The sequence below is a fragment of the Anas platyrhynchos genome, chromosome 3, assembly GCF_047663525.1.
Source record: "Anas platyrhynchos isolate ZD024472 breed Pekin duck chromosome 3, IASCAAS_PekinDuck_T2T, whole genome shotgun sequence".
NCBI lineage: Eukaryota > Metazoa > Chordata > Aves > Anseriformes > Anatidae > Anas > Anas platyrhynchos.
Window position 1 is genome coordinate 60569626 of NC_092589.1, and position 18186 is coordinate 60587811.

The window sequence follows — 18186 nt, forward strand, 5'->3', positions numbered from 1 at the left end:
TTATTTTTCCTGGCAGTGCTACTGTATGCAGGCAGTATCAAAAAGTAGGGTGTGCATGCATAATACCTCACAGCATTCATTTAAGCATTCCTCTTTGCCCTGTTAGATTTTAAACAATGAGTGGGAGATGAACTTTGGCCACCGCGTTTCTTGATGACTAAAGGCACAGGTAATAGCCAAGGGAGAAGGGCCTCATACACTAGGTAGACACTTATCATTCTTGACCATGATCTTAAGTTTTAATAATTTATTAAGAAAGAGCAATTGGAGATTTTATATATGAAGTTCATGTTCTTGTACGTGTAGCTTAAAAAAAAAAAAAAAGAGGATTTATGCTGCAGGTAAGAAATGTTGGTCACATAATTTTAACATATGCCAAGCTTCACAGAGGTGAGGCCTTGAGCTTCTACTGCTCAGGCAAGAAGGGTCGGGTCACTTGCCTGTAATTCTGTCACACGTCTGCTTTCCCAGATTGTGTGACAGTTTTGAGCTATTACTGGTATAGATGTTAGTTAGCCTAATAACACGAAGCATGACTGCTCGGTGGCTGTCGCTATGTCTGAGCTCAGTGTGTGGCCATCCAAACAAGTCTGTAAGTAGGCAGCTTTGTGACTGACGGCTTGGTGGCTGTCAGCTAGAGCTTGGGGTGGTTTGTGAAATGGACACTGAGAGCTTGCTGCGTGCTTGTGGCATGCTGCTGCAGTTATGCTGCTCTGCTACCTCGGCCAGAGCTCAGCTCCCGTCTCCTGTGCGTGTCATTCCAGTCACATCAGTGTAGGCATGCCAGTTATTTAAAGGGACAAGAGAAGGCTGTGACTAGACTTACTTTATTGTTCATAAACTAGCAAGACGACAGTTTATCGTAAGATTTCGTATAAGGGTCTTCAGCTGTAGATGTCAAAGATAACTAACAAGGAAGAGCATCCTGATCCTGTTTTCTTTAAATAGCATCGGTGTATCTGTGATCTGTAAACAGAGAAAATGACACTTGGTCTTATGCCCAAGACCCAAGTAAGGGATACATCTTACTCTGTCCTGCAACCTATAGGGTTATAAGAATTGTAGTTCTGCTTTCCTATCTCTCACTCCCGTTTTGTTCAATGTGGTTACGTACCCACCTTGCTCGTTAGTCTTCTGGAGTCCAAACAGGTTCTTTGCTGTTATGTAGATGTGCAAGAGCATTTGGAGTGAATTGTCAGTCCCTGGTCTTTAGAGTACTTCATGCTGAGGGCTTTGGTGTTGAGAAGACTCTACTCTTTTCTTCACTTGGTCAGCTTTTTTTTAAACTTGCCTTGAAACTGAAGCTGCTTCGTAAGTGAGTTTGCCTTATTCCGCTGTAAATGTAGAGTTGCTTCTACCACTTTAATTGAAATGACATTGTCACTTGTGAAATCGTGTTTTCCGATAAATAAGGAACAGATCTTTTGCTGCAGTAGTCTGTTAGATTAATTTCATCTGGTGGAAGTGAGAGTCTGCTAAGTGGGATTCCAGCAGTTTTGATGACCAAACAGTTTTTTTGCACAAAGTTAACTTCTGGCTTCACAGAACTGGTGAGAATTTTTATGGATATTCATTTGAGTTAGTTTTGTCTTGGAAAACATCAGTCTTACTCAGCTTCGGTAAACCTCTAATCCTACTTTATGTAACTGAATTCAGTGTTCAGCTGCCTTAGGTGCACTTGACATTACCTTTCAGGCTCTTTGTAGAAGCCACTGCCCTTGCTTTACAGACAAGGAGATGGAAAGGATAGGTGAAGATGGGTGGAGTAGCTAAAGTTTTCCCAGAAAATAAGCTCTTAATTTGTTCCTCTGCATTTGACCTACGTTCTACATGCTAGTCCGTGCCTTGGTCAGAGGAGTTTCTCTTCTGATGTTATGAAAGAAGATAGTAAGAAATGGGTCTGTTGCAGGAGGTTGATTAGGGTATATGTTGTGGCTTTTTTTTAGTTTCATTTTTTAAATGGATAGACATCTAATCTCAATAGTGCAGACATTTTCTGTGGCTTGTTAGAATTCCAAATAAAAATTGGGCTTTTCCCCTTGTAAACTGTGATACCAGCCCCAGAGGACCAGTCTAGATGATAGAAATCTTATTTATGTCATAAATGAGAGCTTCTGCTTAAGATACATACCCACTAGTATGGAAAGCAAACTTCACAGAAGTTGAACGTATTCTTAAGAACATACTGCTTCATAGTGAGATTATCCAGAAGTCCTGGATTTCACAAAGTCTTAAAATATCAAGGAAAGAAACCACACTTACTTACAGTAAAAATAAACAAATACTGGTAAAAAGCGTCGCGATATTTTTATCTTAGTGTCATTTTTCTTGCAAGTGATGACTCAATCACATGGTCCTTCCTTGTGCTTAGTAAACAGCAAAAGGCCTCAAGGCTTTTTTGTTTTGTATATTGATCTGATTTGAGGGATTGGACAGGATTCAAGAACGTTTCTTAGTGTGATCCTGAGTCAGATTGGTTCTAACAATTGTATTAAATGCATTTGGCCATCTGATCTTGTTAGTAGTAAGTTTATTTGCCTGTGTTTAAGGATTATTTCCTTATTCGTGGTCCTGGGAACTTGCCATCTTAACATAGGATTTCTCAAGTATCTTCTGTATACTGACTTTGGTCAGGCTCTGTCAATTTTTGTTTTTTAGTAATATTTCTTTCACTGTTAGTTTTGCAACTCCAGTAAGAACGCGTTATCTTGCAAGATTTGAGAATTAAGTCATGGAAAGTTGCGCAAATTTTCCTCCTGCTCAAGGTAACAGCAATGTACCGTATGCTTGCAGTTTCTGAGGATTAGATTTTTATGTCAATAAGAGAAGTTAAAAATAGAGCTTGTAACAACAAGTTGCTTTCCATGATGGAGTGAGCGACTGCAGCAGTCATCGAGAAAAGATTGAGCAACGTCATCTACCTGGACTCCTGTAAGGCCTTTGACGTGGTTCCACACATCCTTATCTCTGAACTGGGGAGAGATGGATTTGAAGGTGGGCTGTGTGGTGGGTGAGGATTTGGCTAGATGGCTGCAGCCAGAGAGTTGTGGTCAACGGCTCTATGTCCAGGTGGAGGCCAATGATGAGTGGTGTCCCTCAGGGGTCTGTCTTGGCACTGGTGCTGTTTAATATCTTCACCAATGACATGGACAGTGATATGGAGCGCACCCTCAGAAAGTTTGCAGGCGACACCGAGCTGAGTGTCGCAGTCCTTACTACAGAAGGAAGGGGTGCCATCCACAGGGTCCTGGACAAGCTGGAGAAGTGGACCCACATGAACCTAATGAGGTTCAACAAGTCCAAGGGCAAGGTGCTGCACCTAGGTTGGGGCAATCCCAGAGAAGAGCACAGACGTGGAGAGGAACTCCTTGAGAGCAGCCCTGAGGAGAAGGACTCCTCAGGGGCTTTGGTGGACAAAAAGCTCAGCATGAGCTAGCAGAGAGTCCTTGTGGTCTGGAAGGCCAACTGGGTCCTGGGCTGCATCAACAGAGATGTGGGCAGTAGGTGGAGGGAGGTGATTGTCCCCCTTTGTTCTGCCCTTGTGAGGTCCCACCTGGAGTGCTGCATCCAGGTTTGGAGCCCCCAGCGCAAGGATGTGGGGCTGGTAGGGTGGGTCCAGAGGAGGACCACAAAATCTATATTTGCCCTCTTTTAGATATTAGGAAGAAATTATTTACTCAGTGGGTGGTGAGGCCCTAGCACAGGTTGCCCAGAGAAGCTGTGGGTGCCCCATCCCTGGAGGTGTTCAAAGCCCCATCCAGCCTGGCCTTGGGTAACCTGGTCTGGTGGAAAGTGTCCCTACCCATAGAAAGGGTTTGGAATTAGATGGTCTTTAAGGTGCCTTCCAACCCAATATCTAGTAGGAGTATTGCCATTCTTACTTGGCTTTTGTGGTATTTCCATTTCCAAAAATCAGTTTTTGTGTAGTTTTAGCGATGTGCTGCCTTTTCTACTTCAGTGAAATGGAGTTGGTGGAATCCATGCTGCAAATACGTGAAATTGAGCAGAGGTTTTTAAAATGCAATTTATGAAACTCATAAAGAACAAAATCTCATATTTGATTTTTGAGGTGGAAAAATCCCTTCTTTATATCATTTAGTTGCTTCTCATTAATCTTATTCTTGCAGAACATAAGCATGTATAGGCAGATGTCTGTTCTTCTCCCCACGTGCATCTCTTTAGGTTTTTGACAATTTCCAAGCCTGTAAGCCAATTACAGTAAAATAGGACCGAAGGGTTGATGTCTCAAAAACGTTACTTTTTCACAAGCTTGGGAGATTCCCTCATTGCCTTCCCAGTTGGGGGTATGGCCACAGGGCGTACATGTATTTAGTATCGAACATCTTCATTATAGATCTGAAGATCTAAGGAAATAGGCAAGGTGAAAGTTGTGGTTAGAGGTAGAATCTCTTACATCTAATTAGAGATTTAATTCATTCCAAGTAAATGAACTTCAGGGTAATAAGCTTTTTGCCAGCAGAGCTTGTCTTGCTACCTGTCTTTTGTTGTAAAAGAATTCACATAAGGAGAAAGCGGGCCTGGAAACCAGGCGGCTTTTTTTTTTCCTGCTCTTCGCAGAGCTACATTTTTCATTTCCTTTTTTTTTTTTTTTTTTTTTTTTTTTTTTTTTTTTTTACTGGAATTGAGTGAAGAAGGGCACTTTGCAGGAGAGGTGGAGATGAGTCAGCTGATCCAATGAAACTTTTGCAGTGGAAAAATGCTGCCTGTTGTGAGAAAAGTCACAATTGTCTCTGCTGATATTTTGTCATTACCTCTTGTTTTACCTTGTTGTTCCTCTGGGAAAGTGAAACTTTTTTTTTTTTTTTTTTTTTCAGAGAAATCACAGAAGATTACATTTGCTTTTGTGTGTATGCATGTTTGTGCTTAATTTTATTCATGCAGGTCAATCTACTATGAACAGAATTAATGCACAATGAATTTTTTTAATTATCTGGAGGGTTCTACAGCTTTACAAATTCACTTTTTCTTTCCTTCCTTTCTTCTGTACCTTGTCGTTTTTTCGCTAGTCTTCCTATATGAATCAAAATAGATGTGAATGGTAACTTATACTGGAATTCTACTTTTGCTGTGCTTTCAATTTTGTTGACATTCTCTTCCAAAGATGTAATACAAAATCTATACAGTTTATTATGCAATCAAATACCTAATTACATGGATTTTTATTGCAACTTGCATTGAAGATGAAAATGCACATCAAATACAATCTTTTTTTTCCCTGTAAGGACATCAATCATCATATACAATACAGATTAACTAAACAGATTTTAAACACATTTTGTTCTCTAAGGCACGAAATTTTGCCTTTTCTTGATTAATGATGTCTTAATACTGTGGAAATGAAGGTCTCATGGGGGGGAACAGTAGTAAAAGGGGAGGAAGGAAGAGGAGACAGGGAAAAAATTTAAACCACATCCTGCTGACATAACTCAGACATAACTTAAATGGAGGAAACCCTATAGAACTCTTTCCTACTTAAAATCTAATCTTTTTATCAAAGCAATTAAAATGGCATAGAAGTGTGGCATTCATTGACAATTAATTTTTCACTTCTTTCTGCAGATATTGCTGTTGTAGAGATGAGTGATGCCTTCCGTCAGCCTTCGTTGTTCTACCACCTGGGAGTCAGAGAGAGCTTCAGTATGGCTAACAACATTATCCTCTACTGTGATACAAATTCTGAGTCTCTGCAGTCACTGAAGGTACCTCTAAATGAAAAAATGGAGAGGGGGAAAAAAAAAGACACAGTTATCTAACTCTTGCAATAGGTTCTCTATTTCCATGGGAAATACAGAAGCCACTTGTGGTTCACAAAAGAATAGCAAAAATGTTTTGAGGCTTGGAAAACAAGTCTACAGTGAAGTGCTGAAAAACTCAGTTTAGTTTTCCCAAGAGAAAGATTTAGATGACTTTACCGTGGTCAGTTAAATAGCTGGATGTTAAATAGCTCTTTATGGAAACATAATTTTGACAGATCTCAAATGAGAACTTAAATATGTGGTTTTGTCATTCAAGAGAATTACTTGTATTTGGAATAAATTGTTACAGTAAGAACAACTGGTTGAGAATGATAGTGTGTAGAATAATTCCTGTATTTTTAGCTCCCTTGTGAAGTAGGAATTTTCTGCTCTGACCGGATGAGACTATGGGATTCTTGTGCTGGAGATTATTGACACTGTAGCAGAGTTAATAGAAATAAAACTTATGCCTGTTTCTCAGGACCAGGGTTCACAGTATGGTAGGTTGGCTTAAGGCGAGATAGAGGTTTAAGGTAATCTAGAGTGAATTTTGGCAGCCAAGTTGATGCTTGCTTCCTCCACTGCTTAAGGCTTGCTAACTTCCCCAGGGATGGGGGAGGGCAAACGACTTGGATGGAAGTATTTTAAATTACTTCCACTCCCTCAGATTCATTGGCTGTGATCAGGAGGTGTTTTATACTACTGCACTTAAACTCTAGGCATTGCTGAAAAGAAGCATTTTAGTAAGCAGCTTGGTGAGTCACTGCAATCTGGGCACTGCCGCCTCTCATAAATGATTTGCTTCCACTGCTTCTGGTTAATGCAGGGTATTTGTTTTTGATTCTGCCCAACTATTCGCAGCTTGGTTCTCATGTAGGAGAGAAACACCTTGAACTTGGTTTCTGCCCACTGCACCTCCCTCTAGATGATCTTGGCCAACTGAATTGGTGGCAATCCAATTCCTTTCTTTTTGCAACACAAAGAGTATACAGATAAAAATCCTAAAAATAAAACTTCTAATAACAAAAGAGCTATCTTTGGATTGAATGTAATTATGCAAGTATAATGGTCTAGAATACAAGCAAAGCAGAATTTCATTGTACTGCATAAGGAGCCAAATACCCAACTCCCACTGAAAGTTCACTTGGAGTGATACACCACTTGGGAAAAACTTTTACTAGTTTGAGCTGGACTTTGCAAACTGGTCACGTGCCAGGTTCCCACTGATGTCGATGGAATCTGAATCCTGTGCTGTGAGACTTGGATGTCCCAATTGCCATTGGTACAGTGCCTATTGAAAGACTTGGAAACTGTGCCCATAGTTCGTTTAAGTTTTGAGTTGGTCCCATGCTTCTGCTCTTTAATTGTTTGCAGAAAAATCGCCAGAGATTCACAAGACCCCTTCCCTATTCTTTAGTTGCTTCCTCAAAAAAAAAATGTTGTGGGCATGCACAAGCATCCTTTGAGGCAGTGTTTGTTCCTATATTTGTATTTGTATTTTGCGTTTAAAAAATAAAGATATATTCTTTGCACCAAACTTACTAAAGCAACATGAATTTCACCTAATTTGAGTAGCTCATGGTTGACTTTCAGTGCAAGTTGAGAAAGTTTTAAACCTCTTAGAAATACTGCTTTCACTGTTCTATTTTACTGTCTACAGTTTTACTGTGGGCAGCAAAATGGTAATGATAAACTTTACAATTGTGAGTATATGTTGACAGTCTCTTATAGGAGTACATGTGCTGTGCATATATTACAAGATGTGTGTATCTACTTAGTTCTATAAACCTTTGTCTCTCCTGAGACAATACTCGATTCCTGTCGATTTGACAGGCTTAGAAAACTTCTCTCAACCAGCCTTTTCCTGTCATGTCAGTATATGTTAATGTTAGCGAGTTATACTGATCAGATATCTTTCCTAGTAGTTGTTCAATGTTGTCAATGTCTTTTTTTTTTCTTCTTCTTCTTCTAGGAAATTATTTGCCAGAAGAATAATGTAAGTATGACTTCTGTGTGCCAGTTGAATTCTAGGCATTCCGTACTTCTGTGGCATTCAATGTTGTTTATCATATGTTTTCCACTTGAATCATTTAACACTTTCCTACTGTGTTCTACAGAGTTAGATGCAGAATTCTGGAACTCCTAGCAGCAAGCCTGTGTGCATCACTTTGTTGCTAGGTACCAGGCTCACTTTTTACCTTGCTTCTATCTATCGGTGGCATTTTCTTTGCTGCCTTTACTTGTCGGTCATATTTTTTTTTCCACACACCATTTTCATCTGTCCATTTTTTTCCTGTTGTCTTTTTCAGCACAGTGTTCTTCAGAGCTTTCTTTTTTCGAAACTCCATTGAAATGGAGTTATTTGCAAACTGGTGCTCATTTTAGAAACCCATGGTTGCAGCTGTGAAAATAGTAGTATTTATAGAGAGTGTGTGTGTATTTATTTCTAGAAGCAAAGGTCTGCAGCCTGCTAACCCTGCTGCAGTGCTGGTCCCAGTATTCTGGCTGTGACTGCCTGTCGCTAAACCATAGGCTTCTGCACCTTTGTATCCTGTTGGTTTCTGAGGTTGGCCTTGCAAATCCCCCTTTCCTTTTTTACTCTCAAGTTCAAGGTGAACAAACTTCAGACTGTGAAAACGTCTTTTCACGTGTTTCTCAGTGTGGTTTGTTCAGGAGCATTGGGGTCAGTCACATCAGGATACGCATTTGGTATGCAGAGTTCTTGGCTTCGCCTGGGGAGGTGCTGGTAGCCATGGGTGTTAGGGTGTAATTTTGTAGCAGTTAATCAGTGGTTTGCAGATATCCTGAAGAGTTCTGTGCATGCTGTAAAATTCATATATTTGAATAAACTTTTTAAGGGGCATATGAAATATTTAAAGCTCAACCAATTTCTAAAATTATTATGCAGTCTCTATGGAAGTTTTAACACTGAGATATTCTGTTTTTTTTATGGTATTTTATTTAACATGGCAATTCATGGATTAAATACTGACTTCTATCAGTATGAAACAAGTTCCTTTGAAAAGGACACGGTTATCTACTGTAGCTAACAGAATTCCTAAAGAAGACCTTAAATCCAGAAGACCTTTGGCCCTAATGTTGCATTTTAAATTGTGTAGTATCTCTAGATTCATTTTAAAAAAACAAAAACAAAAACAAACTGCAAAACACATTCCATAGATTTCTGTGCATCTCTTTAATAAAAAGTGCTTTTCAGAGATCCACAGAATGTTGTAAATGCTGTGTTAGGCTAAAAATACCTAGCTGTTCTCCAATGAAAATGGGGTAGGTGATTGGTTATGACTTTACGCAAAGTTAAACAGAACAGCGAGTTTCTTGTAAATTTATTTATTGCATATTTCTTTCTTCCTTTGACCCACGATGACAGAGATCGAGGTAAAATGTTGAGTACTTAATATACTGTCTGTGTGAGAGCAGGGGAAACAGCTCATTTAGCAGGAAACCAGCAGGATATGGCTTGTGCACTAGAATAAAGGGGAGATGTTGTCTTGTCCTGTTTTTAAATGACAGTCCCTCAAGCTCAAGGAGCAGTATGATAACTTGGCCTTTATCTGTTTGAGAATGAATTGTTCCGTTTTCCATTTAAATTTAGATAGGTGGCTGTGAAACTGTCACTTATCACTTTTAGAAACGTTTCAGTGTATGCCACAAAAAGAATGTGTTCCTTGAGAATCTCAGATGTTTTCAAGCACACCCACATAACATGTTTTCTGGGAGGAAGTATTTTCCCAGTGATTAGAACAGGGAAGTCAGTAAAACTGGCTTAGCAACTCTGCAACTGATTTTTTCCCCTCTTTTTTTGGCATGGATTCGTGCCAATCCGTGAATTTCCTCAGAAAAGTTACCTGGAAATAGATTTTTCAAAACGTTGGTGTGTACTTGTCTATTGAATATAATTCCAGCTTCATAAAAATCACGTTTGTTCACAAACCCTCAGACTCTTGCATAAATTGGTATAACAAATGGTGATGATCCCCCCACCCTTACTAAAAATAGGTACGTGAATGATTGTGATGCTGCAAATACAGGAAAAACGAAATTGGCATATGAAATAGAACAGGATTTTAGTCATGCAGTTCTAGAAAATGTGTTTTAATAGCACGCAAACACCAACCATAACAGTACGATGGTATCCCTGGCACCAGTGGATTAAAAAGGCTGCAAAACAAGTGTCTGTTTGTGTATTTATCTATATATAGATCTGTCTGACTGAAATGGCTTGTGTTTGCTTTCCCTGAACCTTGTCTTCCTAAAAGTGGTGGGGAGGAAAAAAAAATACATTACCAACTGTTTTGTTCTTTGTTCTGACTGGAGTTTTGTTCTTCCCAGTTATGGCCAATACAGCGTTGCATAGCTAGGAGAAACCTGTAAGGGCAGAGCAATGAAAGATAACGTAGGCTCATTTCCTGTTATATGTGGTTTTATAGCTGTTTGGTTGGACGTTTTCCAAATGTTGCAGTAATATCAAAAAAAACCATACATTTTTACAGGGAGCGATACTCTGGCAGGAGGCAGTTACTTTGATATTTGAAAGCTTAAGTTTAGTCTTTGCTGTTATCTGATTTTTGAGGTCAACCAAGCAGCAGAGCCATTCTAGAAATTACTTGTAAAGAGTTTCAGTCATAAAGAGATGTTGGTATAAAGGTTACAGTATGTGGTTGTACTTCGCTTGTTTTTAGCTCACCGTTTTTTGTTGTTGTTGTTGTTGTCTTAATTCTCCCTGGCTTGAATCTTGCTAACTTCAGAGAAAAGCTGCAGGTCAGGTTCCAAATGTTGATTTACTGGTTTTTATTTTTTAATACCAATACTTGCTGAATCTGAGGAAGTTTAATGTGCTCGCAATATATGTACGGTTTGCAGCCACCCTCTGTAACACCTTGGCAGTGTTTACCTTTCGGTTCAGGCTTTCTGCTTGCACCATGCATGGCCTCAGGAGTTGCCAGGGGTGTGATCCTATCAGACAGCTGCCAGCCCAGGCAGAGCAGAGGTTAGGACCGAAGGGGAACCACTCTGCAAGGCAGCTGACGCTCAGGGTTAGCATTTAGCACTAAGATTAATGCTGTATGGCTGGGAACACTTATTAGTGTCTTCTGTCATTTAAAAGAATCAGAACTTGTAATTAATGCTGGTTTTCCATGGCCTTTCCTAATGATGGGACTGCCTCCTGTTTAGAGCACAGCTCTTTTAGCAGCGGTATGAGAGTGAGTGATCCTGACTGAGGCATGCCAGAGACTTCAGGCCTCCCTATTGGTACCACTATAAAACTGCAGATCCCATGGGATTTGTTTAGCTGTTGGTCTCTGTCTCTGTAGAAGTAGAGAGAAATATTTCTAATACTCCTCTCCCCACTAGCAAATCAGTTGGGAACAGTTTGAAGTTTTTGGTATCCAAGCGTGTAGAAATGTGATGCAGTAACCTTCAGTAAATATTTCATTGCTAATGACAGCTGTGGTATCTGTTGTTTGTGGTACATCACTATCTCTTGCTCATTCTTTCATATTTTGTGTTTATTGATACATTTTGCACATACTTCCCTTGAAAAAAGTTTGAGCTTCTTTGGATATGATGTAAGGATGTATACAACGCATGCTGATTTTTAATGAGCCTTTAGGATGTGCCATAGCTGCAACGGATTGTTGTTGTTGGACATGAAAAGAAAATGGGAACTACTTGAAAGAGTAGACCCATTTTGTGTGCTTTAATTCCTTAGAGGTGTGAGGCCTACTTACGTTCCTTTTCAAATCAATAGCAAGGCTGTCATTCATTTGAGTGGGATTTGCAGTAAGCCCAAACTGAGCCTGTATTCATTAAAACATCAGCACATGTTGATTTACTGTGTGTTTGGGGATGGAGGGAATAGATTTAATAACTTGTTTTAGGATTTTGCCATCTGCTACAAGCAACACCATGAACAGTCACAGAATTACCTTTAATAAAAATCTCATCAAAAGAATTGAAATAAGAGCAGATATTCCTCAAAAGAACTGGTAGGGAAAAACGGGGAAAAAGCCGGTCTTAATTAAAGGAGAGTCAGCAGGCAGAACTGTTCCCACTGTGAGAGACGCTAGTTATTTTTATTACATCGGATAATTTTATTTTTGAAATAAATACATTGGTGGATGCTGACCTTAAGGGTCGGCAAGTAGGTGGGATTCTGTCATATTCTCACATCTAGAAGTAAAGGAGCATGGTTTTGGTTTTCAGGGTATTGTGTTTTCTTCAGTGCTTCTCATCTTTGAAAGCAGCCTTCTTCTGTTTGTGGGTATTTGACTGCTAAGTGGTTACAACAGAGCAAAATAGAGTCTTAGGAGTCAAGAGGACTGGACACCGTTGACTTCTTCAGATTCTCCAAAGCTTCTCCCTCCTTTTGAAGTAAAATTCAAGATTGGAGAATCATTTGAGCAGAACTCAAATGTTTATACCACCATGTCTTAGTCTATGCCACTTTCAGAGAAAAACCTTCTTCACCACACTAGATATCTTTGTGGGGGAGAGAATAGTGTTCACCTTATTGCATAATGTGCTTTCTAATAAGATATGGTCTCCCAACTGTGTTTCCCAAAAGGCTGTGCTTTACACAAGCAACAGTTCCATACTAAAAAGGATGTTGGCTGGCTTGTGTTCTTCTTGTGGTGATCAAAATAAAACTACGTGCTATGTAGTTTTCTTATCCCTCTTAGAAACAAATAGGTGAAATGCCCATTTACTTTCACAAGCAGAGAAAGGATACCAAGCGAGAAGGAAGCGCTTATTGTTCCAGTGAGCAGTGGGCCTACCTGGGAGCACTTTGGTTTCAAATTCTGTAATGGCAGAGCTAATTAGACGAGCTTATGGCTGTGTTTGAACTGAAGGTACACATAGGCTGGAATTGTTTAATTTTGTACAGCAAGCTACAAAGGGACACTAGGAAAATACGTAGCAATTAAAACATCCATAAAAGCGAATTACAGTTTTAGTCACTTGCTGGTAAACACTTGCGTGTGTATAACTGGCTCCTAGCAGAAGTCCTGTTTGCCGAGCAGCCTGACTGATTCGGTGATGGGGCCGTGATGCAGATTTTATTTCAGAAGGTGACCTGATGCTTCCAGGCAATGAGTGTGTGGGTCTCAAGCCTTCAAGCTAGGTGTTGGTGTCTCCTAGATACAGCTAGTTCAGCTGCTCTGAGAGTCAAGGCTGAGTTTACCTTATGTTGTGTCCTGAGGCTTCCTTGTGGCTGAGCTACCGAAACCCTCTGTGCACGCTGGTGGCCTGCCGCAGCCCTGATGCTTTCAGTAATGCCTTCAGGCTTGCAGCTCAGGTGACCTCCAGGAACTGTAACTTTCATTAGTGTAATGTGAGCTTTTGAACCATAAATAATAATGATGGGTTTATAGGCAAGGATTGCTGGGAAATGAAACTTCTAGCACCTCTTGTCGATTCTGGGGTCTCTTCTCACATGCTTTTGAAGTCCTTTTATGTTACTTGAATTTGGAAAAGGGTGCAAGTGCAACTAAGGACACTGCAATTGTATTGGAGGTGTTCTCCCTCGTTTTCCTTGAATGACCCGGTGCTATTACTCGCACTGTACATTTTACAGTGAGTCAGAGTAATGTATCAAAGGAAAACAACACTTCTGTCACGGGTGCTCAGCAAGCTTAAAATCATGAGCGAAGCTAATTAGGCTTAGGAAAGAATATCAGTTTGTGAAATCAGAGTTGGGGTGGATTGTTACAGGGGCAGATTTTAATAGGGTAAGTGGAAAATGTTTAAAATACCAAGTGGAGTAATGGGCTGTAAACAAGTCAAAATCAGAAGAAATATGTGAGCAGCTAGGAAGGAAGCGTGTGTCGGAAAGTCCACTAAAGTTGGTGTAGCTTACATTTTGGCAAAGATGGGGAGAAAAGAAGTAAAAGCAGCAGAGATAGAGGTTGTGTAGTCTGGGAATGAGGAGGGAAGAAGTTCAGACTGTTTCTGGGAGGAAGGTGTGGAGCTGCCTGGCACTGGTACCACTGGAGCGGTTCTTCAGCTGCTGCCTGGCAGCTCGGTCCCCACAGGCTCCTCTCACAATTGTTGCCCAAATACAGGTGTAATTAGGGTCTCTGTAGTTAGAATTTGTGATGGTGATAAAACATTTTTCTCTGTAGTAGGAGACTCTGGACTTTATTATATGAGAGCAGTCTTGCCCTCATTCTTATCTTCTTCCTCCCCCCGCCCTTGGTAAATAATACATAGCTTGTTTGTTTTTTTTCACTTGTGTCACCTGAGCTACTGCATCTTTGCCTCTGTCAGGTTCATCTGCTAAACATCTAGCTTACCCTTTAGATAAGATAGTGAAAATTAGATCAGTATTTGTTGTATTTGTTAACTTTACTGCATGTCTTGGTGGTTTGTTGTTTTTTCTTCAAGCCTTTTTCCAAAATAAATGAATATTAAGAGCTTGTACTTTTTTCTCCTCTACCCTCTTGCTGTATCTGCCTGTTTCTGTCCGATGAATTTCAGCCAAATTTGAAAAATTTCAGACAGATCCCCAGAAACATAACAGTCTAGGTTAAGTTAACATCCAGATCAGTGCCCTGACTGAGGGAAAGGCCTTTGTTTCCACCCCACTAGAGACCCAGGTGAGATTGTGCCTTCAGACAATTACCTGAGAAACCTGGGGGCATGTGAACAACAGTGAGCTTACTTCTGTTTTATTCCCATGTTGTGCCTTCTCCTGCCTTTTACTGTTAAGTTCTTCCCCTGCTCTTTTTGTATTCTGCTTCTGAAGGCTTCTGCCTTCTGTAGCAGGCTCTAGCACATAAACAGCTTTTCTGGTCTCAGGTTAGAGGCAAAACACATGTAAATTAAGTTTTGCTGGCTCTCTTGTTCCACTGAAATGGATACTTACTTCCTAGAGAAGGTACACTCAGGATCAGTTTCCAAGAGCTCTGAAGTAGCAGTCTTCCTGCTTGTAGGATTATTTATGAAGACTCCGGTGCTGTCTCTGTAGGTGGCCTGACCATTACACCAGGATAAACTTCGGGTTCTGTGGGTTTCAAAAGCTGGAAACATCCTTCTTCAGAGCTGATTTTTCTTTAAGAACTATGCCAGAGGTCTGAGAAGCCTTCCTGCAAGCAGTCTTGAATTTGTTTTTAATGCACTGAATAAACATTAGGAAGTAAAATATTTGCCCCAGGATATCTGTAGCTACTTCACCCTTCTCTTGGCTCTGACCTCCCAACCTCTTTCCTTGATTATTAAAAATAAATAAATAAATTGAAAAATAGTCTTCCTGTGCTTAATAGCAGCTCCTGTGCGAGTCACTGCCCACCCTTGCCTTGTAATCGCAGAAACCAGTTCCAGTAAATTCATTGCTGCCTCTCTGCTTTTGTCTGTAGGGCACATTAGGCTTTACCAGGGTCAGATGTTTGTCTGTTCACTCTTGAGAGCATCTAATAGTGTAACAGGTGTAATTAAAAAAAGAAATCATCCTTACACTGTTCATACCTAATCTCAGATCTGTACACAAGCTAATTTTTGCTGACAAATATGTACACACGTTTATACAGTCTAGAGTACCTCAATCCTTCCAAATTTTAAAAATCTGATTACACATTAAAGTGCGTGCTTTATGCATGCAGCTGGTTTTGTGCTTTGGAAAACTATCCAGTCACTGCTGTTTCATTGCATGGAGCCCAGCTTGCCAGAGGAGTGTCTGAAGTGATGTGCTGATTGCTGTATTGACTTCTGGGAGAGCAGAAGAAGCTGACTGGAAAGTAGTTAGCCTTAGAAATAATTCAGGGGTGCCAAAATGCATCTCAAGAATCGTTTCCTTACGCTTTTCTTCCTGGGCTGCTTGCCACTTCAGTAGTGGAGGCTGAGCTTCAAAACCAAATGGCAGCACTCCTCCTGATTCTGATGGTATGCTGTTTTATAGTTGGGACCTTTCAGAACCGCAAATGTTCAGCAAGCTTTCTATGGGCATAAATCTGTACTCACATACCACAGGCACCAGACGCCTTGTCTCCCTCTTTCCTGGAAGATAAATGATTTTTTTTTTTGCAAAGTATCTGTCATACACTGATATATGGAAATCAGTACAGTTTGGCAATTCTAAGACATTCTGAAAGTGATTATTCTGAAATATGTATAGTTTTAAATCCTGCTTAAGGTTGCTGTGTAGCAGAGAATTTCATTTGTCTTTGTTAGGCTAAATTATTTGAGTTGGTTTGCAGTTCATGTGTGCATTAGTTTTTCTCAGTTTTTCTGTTGTGATCAGTTTGTTATTGTATATCAGAAATGTTAAAAACATTTCAGATGTATATTGTTTGAGATGCAAATTGAATTTATGTAATCCTACATCTCCGTATGTAAAATCTTTGTCATTTTGACTTAAGTAAGTGTAATTTTGCATTAGGTATATGCAGTTGTTTTATGTTTAGGCTTGCTAAACCATAACTATCTTAACCATTGCATCTTGTTTTCTTACAGATGTGCACTGGTAACTACACATTTGTTCCTTATATGATAACTCCACATAACAAGGTGTACTGCTGTGATAGTAGCTTTATGAAGGGACTAACAGAGCTGATGCAGCCCAGTTTTGAGTCGCTGCTTGGGCCTATATGCTTACCTTTGGTGGATCGATTCATTCAGCTCCTGAAGGTAGCACAGGCCAGTTCAAGGTAAGTTGTCTTTTTGTATTCCTTTGTAAAATTCATGTTTCTGCTGGCTGTATAAATGTCAGTCTCGCTCTTCAGGGTGATGAAATTTTTTTTTGAGACAAATTGATAATGAAAATTTAGTTTGACCAACTCTCCTCACACTGATACTGCTCTATTCATAAATGTTCCATAATGGTATTGTGGTAGAGTTGCAGGGCCAGAAAAGCAAATGCAAGGGACCTGTCCCAAATTGCTAACGTGATGTTGTTCCTCTCCAGCCAGTATTTCCGGGAATCCATTCTGAATGACATCAGGAAGGCTCGTACCCTCTACACTGGCAAAGAGCTTGCAGCAGAGCTGGCAAGGATTCGGCAGCGAGTGGATAATATTGAAGTTCTGTCTGCTGACATTGTAATAAACCTGCTGTTGTCCTATAGAGACATCCAGGTATGTATCCTATGCTCAAAGATCATCTAAAAATATATTAAATTTCATTATTAGTGGAATTTCTAGTGTATTTTGCACAGATTTGCTAAGAAACTCTGAGCAATAAAAGTAGCATGTTACAGTAGTAAACGTTACTACAGTAGTAAACATTACTAAACATTACTACAGTAGTAAAAGTCCTTTACAGTATCTTCAGATTCTTTCCACTTTACTTTTAGTTACGTTGTTTTATAGCACGCCTTTATACTTCTATACGCCAGTGTGCCTTTACACTTCTGTACACATGTCAGCATTACTATTTGATGAGCAGCCTTTAGTGTGTCCTACTTAAAGGCTATGTTAGCATTCTGCTATTGATACGTATGTATTCTTACTGTGTGTGTGCTTTGTCACCATGCTTATGATATTTCTCATGGCAACAGAACATGTTTATATACACTGCAGTTTCTCTGAGCGGAGCTAGTAATCACTCTACACTGTAATCCAATAGTTGCTTCTTAATCATCCTGAAGTTGGTTTTTTTTTTTTTGTCTTTAACTGTGTCTCAAGCTTACTTTAAAGAGTTCTGGAACTCTTATGTGTTCAGCCCCTGAAGCAAAATTGAGTCATGAAATATATGTACTGAAATTTCCATAGATCTACATTTAAGTACAGGAGGCTGAATTGTGTTTCTATGCTAAATACTGTGTGTATTCTCATCTCTGAATGCCAAGCCATTTACAGGTTGAGACTGAGTATACTGAAATCCATATAACTTACTGCAAACTAAAAATTCATCATAGTATGAAATGCCGGGTCCGTAGCTCAATGAGGAGTTTATATAGGTATACTTTGGTACAGCCACTTAAAACTTCATTATTCCCTTCTTTTGGAAGGATTATGATTCCATTGTGAAACTGGTGAAAACCTTAGAAAAACTGCCTACTTTTGACTTGGCTTCCCACCACCACGTGAGATTTCATTATGCATTTGCACTGAACAGGTAAGACTCTACCCTTCCTTCTGCTGTTGACTAGTAAATCAGTACTACAAACTTCACATATAGTTGGTAATCCTGGTTAAAGGTCTCCGCTGGAATCCTTTTACACAGGTATAGGGTTTTCACTGAAGTGATTTTGGGGACTGAGCTTCGTGTTCAATCTGAGCTTTGTTTTCCTTTCATATTGTCAAATTACATTCCTCTTCCTTTACCGTCTGGTTTTTCTTTCCATAGGTCTGCATCAATATTTGAGGTTTCTGTTTTAGTACCTAAATCTGAGCAAACAAATACTACCAATGTTTTACCTCTGTCAAGTACACTTAGCGTTGCTGTTTGAGTGGCAGTGTTGCAGCATTTGTGC

At 39.8% G+C, this 18186-nt stretch overlaps 1 protein-coding gene across 1 annotated transcript in view; it reads left to right on the plus strand.

The window, feature by feature from the left end:
- MAP3K5 (mitogen-activated protein kinase kinase kinase 5) overlaps window positions 1-18186 on the plus strand; it is a 99902-nt gene that overhangs the window by 24625 nt on the left and 57091 nt on the right. The window contains exons 2-6 of the mRNA XM_027454464.3: window positions 5581-5720; window positions 7729-7752; window positions 16227-16420; window positions 16678-16846; window positions 17722-17828. Of these exons, the coding sequence (XP_027310265.3) occupies window positions 5581-5720; window positions 7729-7752; window positions 16227-16420; window positions 16678-16846; window positions 17722-17828 (634 nt within the window). The remainder of the gene's footprint in view (window positions 1-5580; window positions 5721-7728; window positions 7753-16226; window positions 16421-16677; window positions 16847-17721; window positions 17829-18186) is intronic.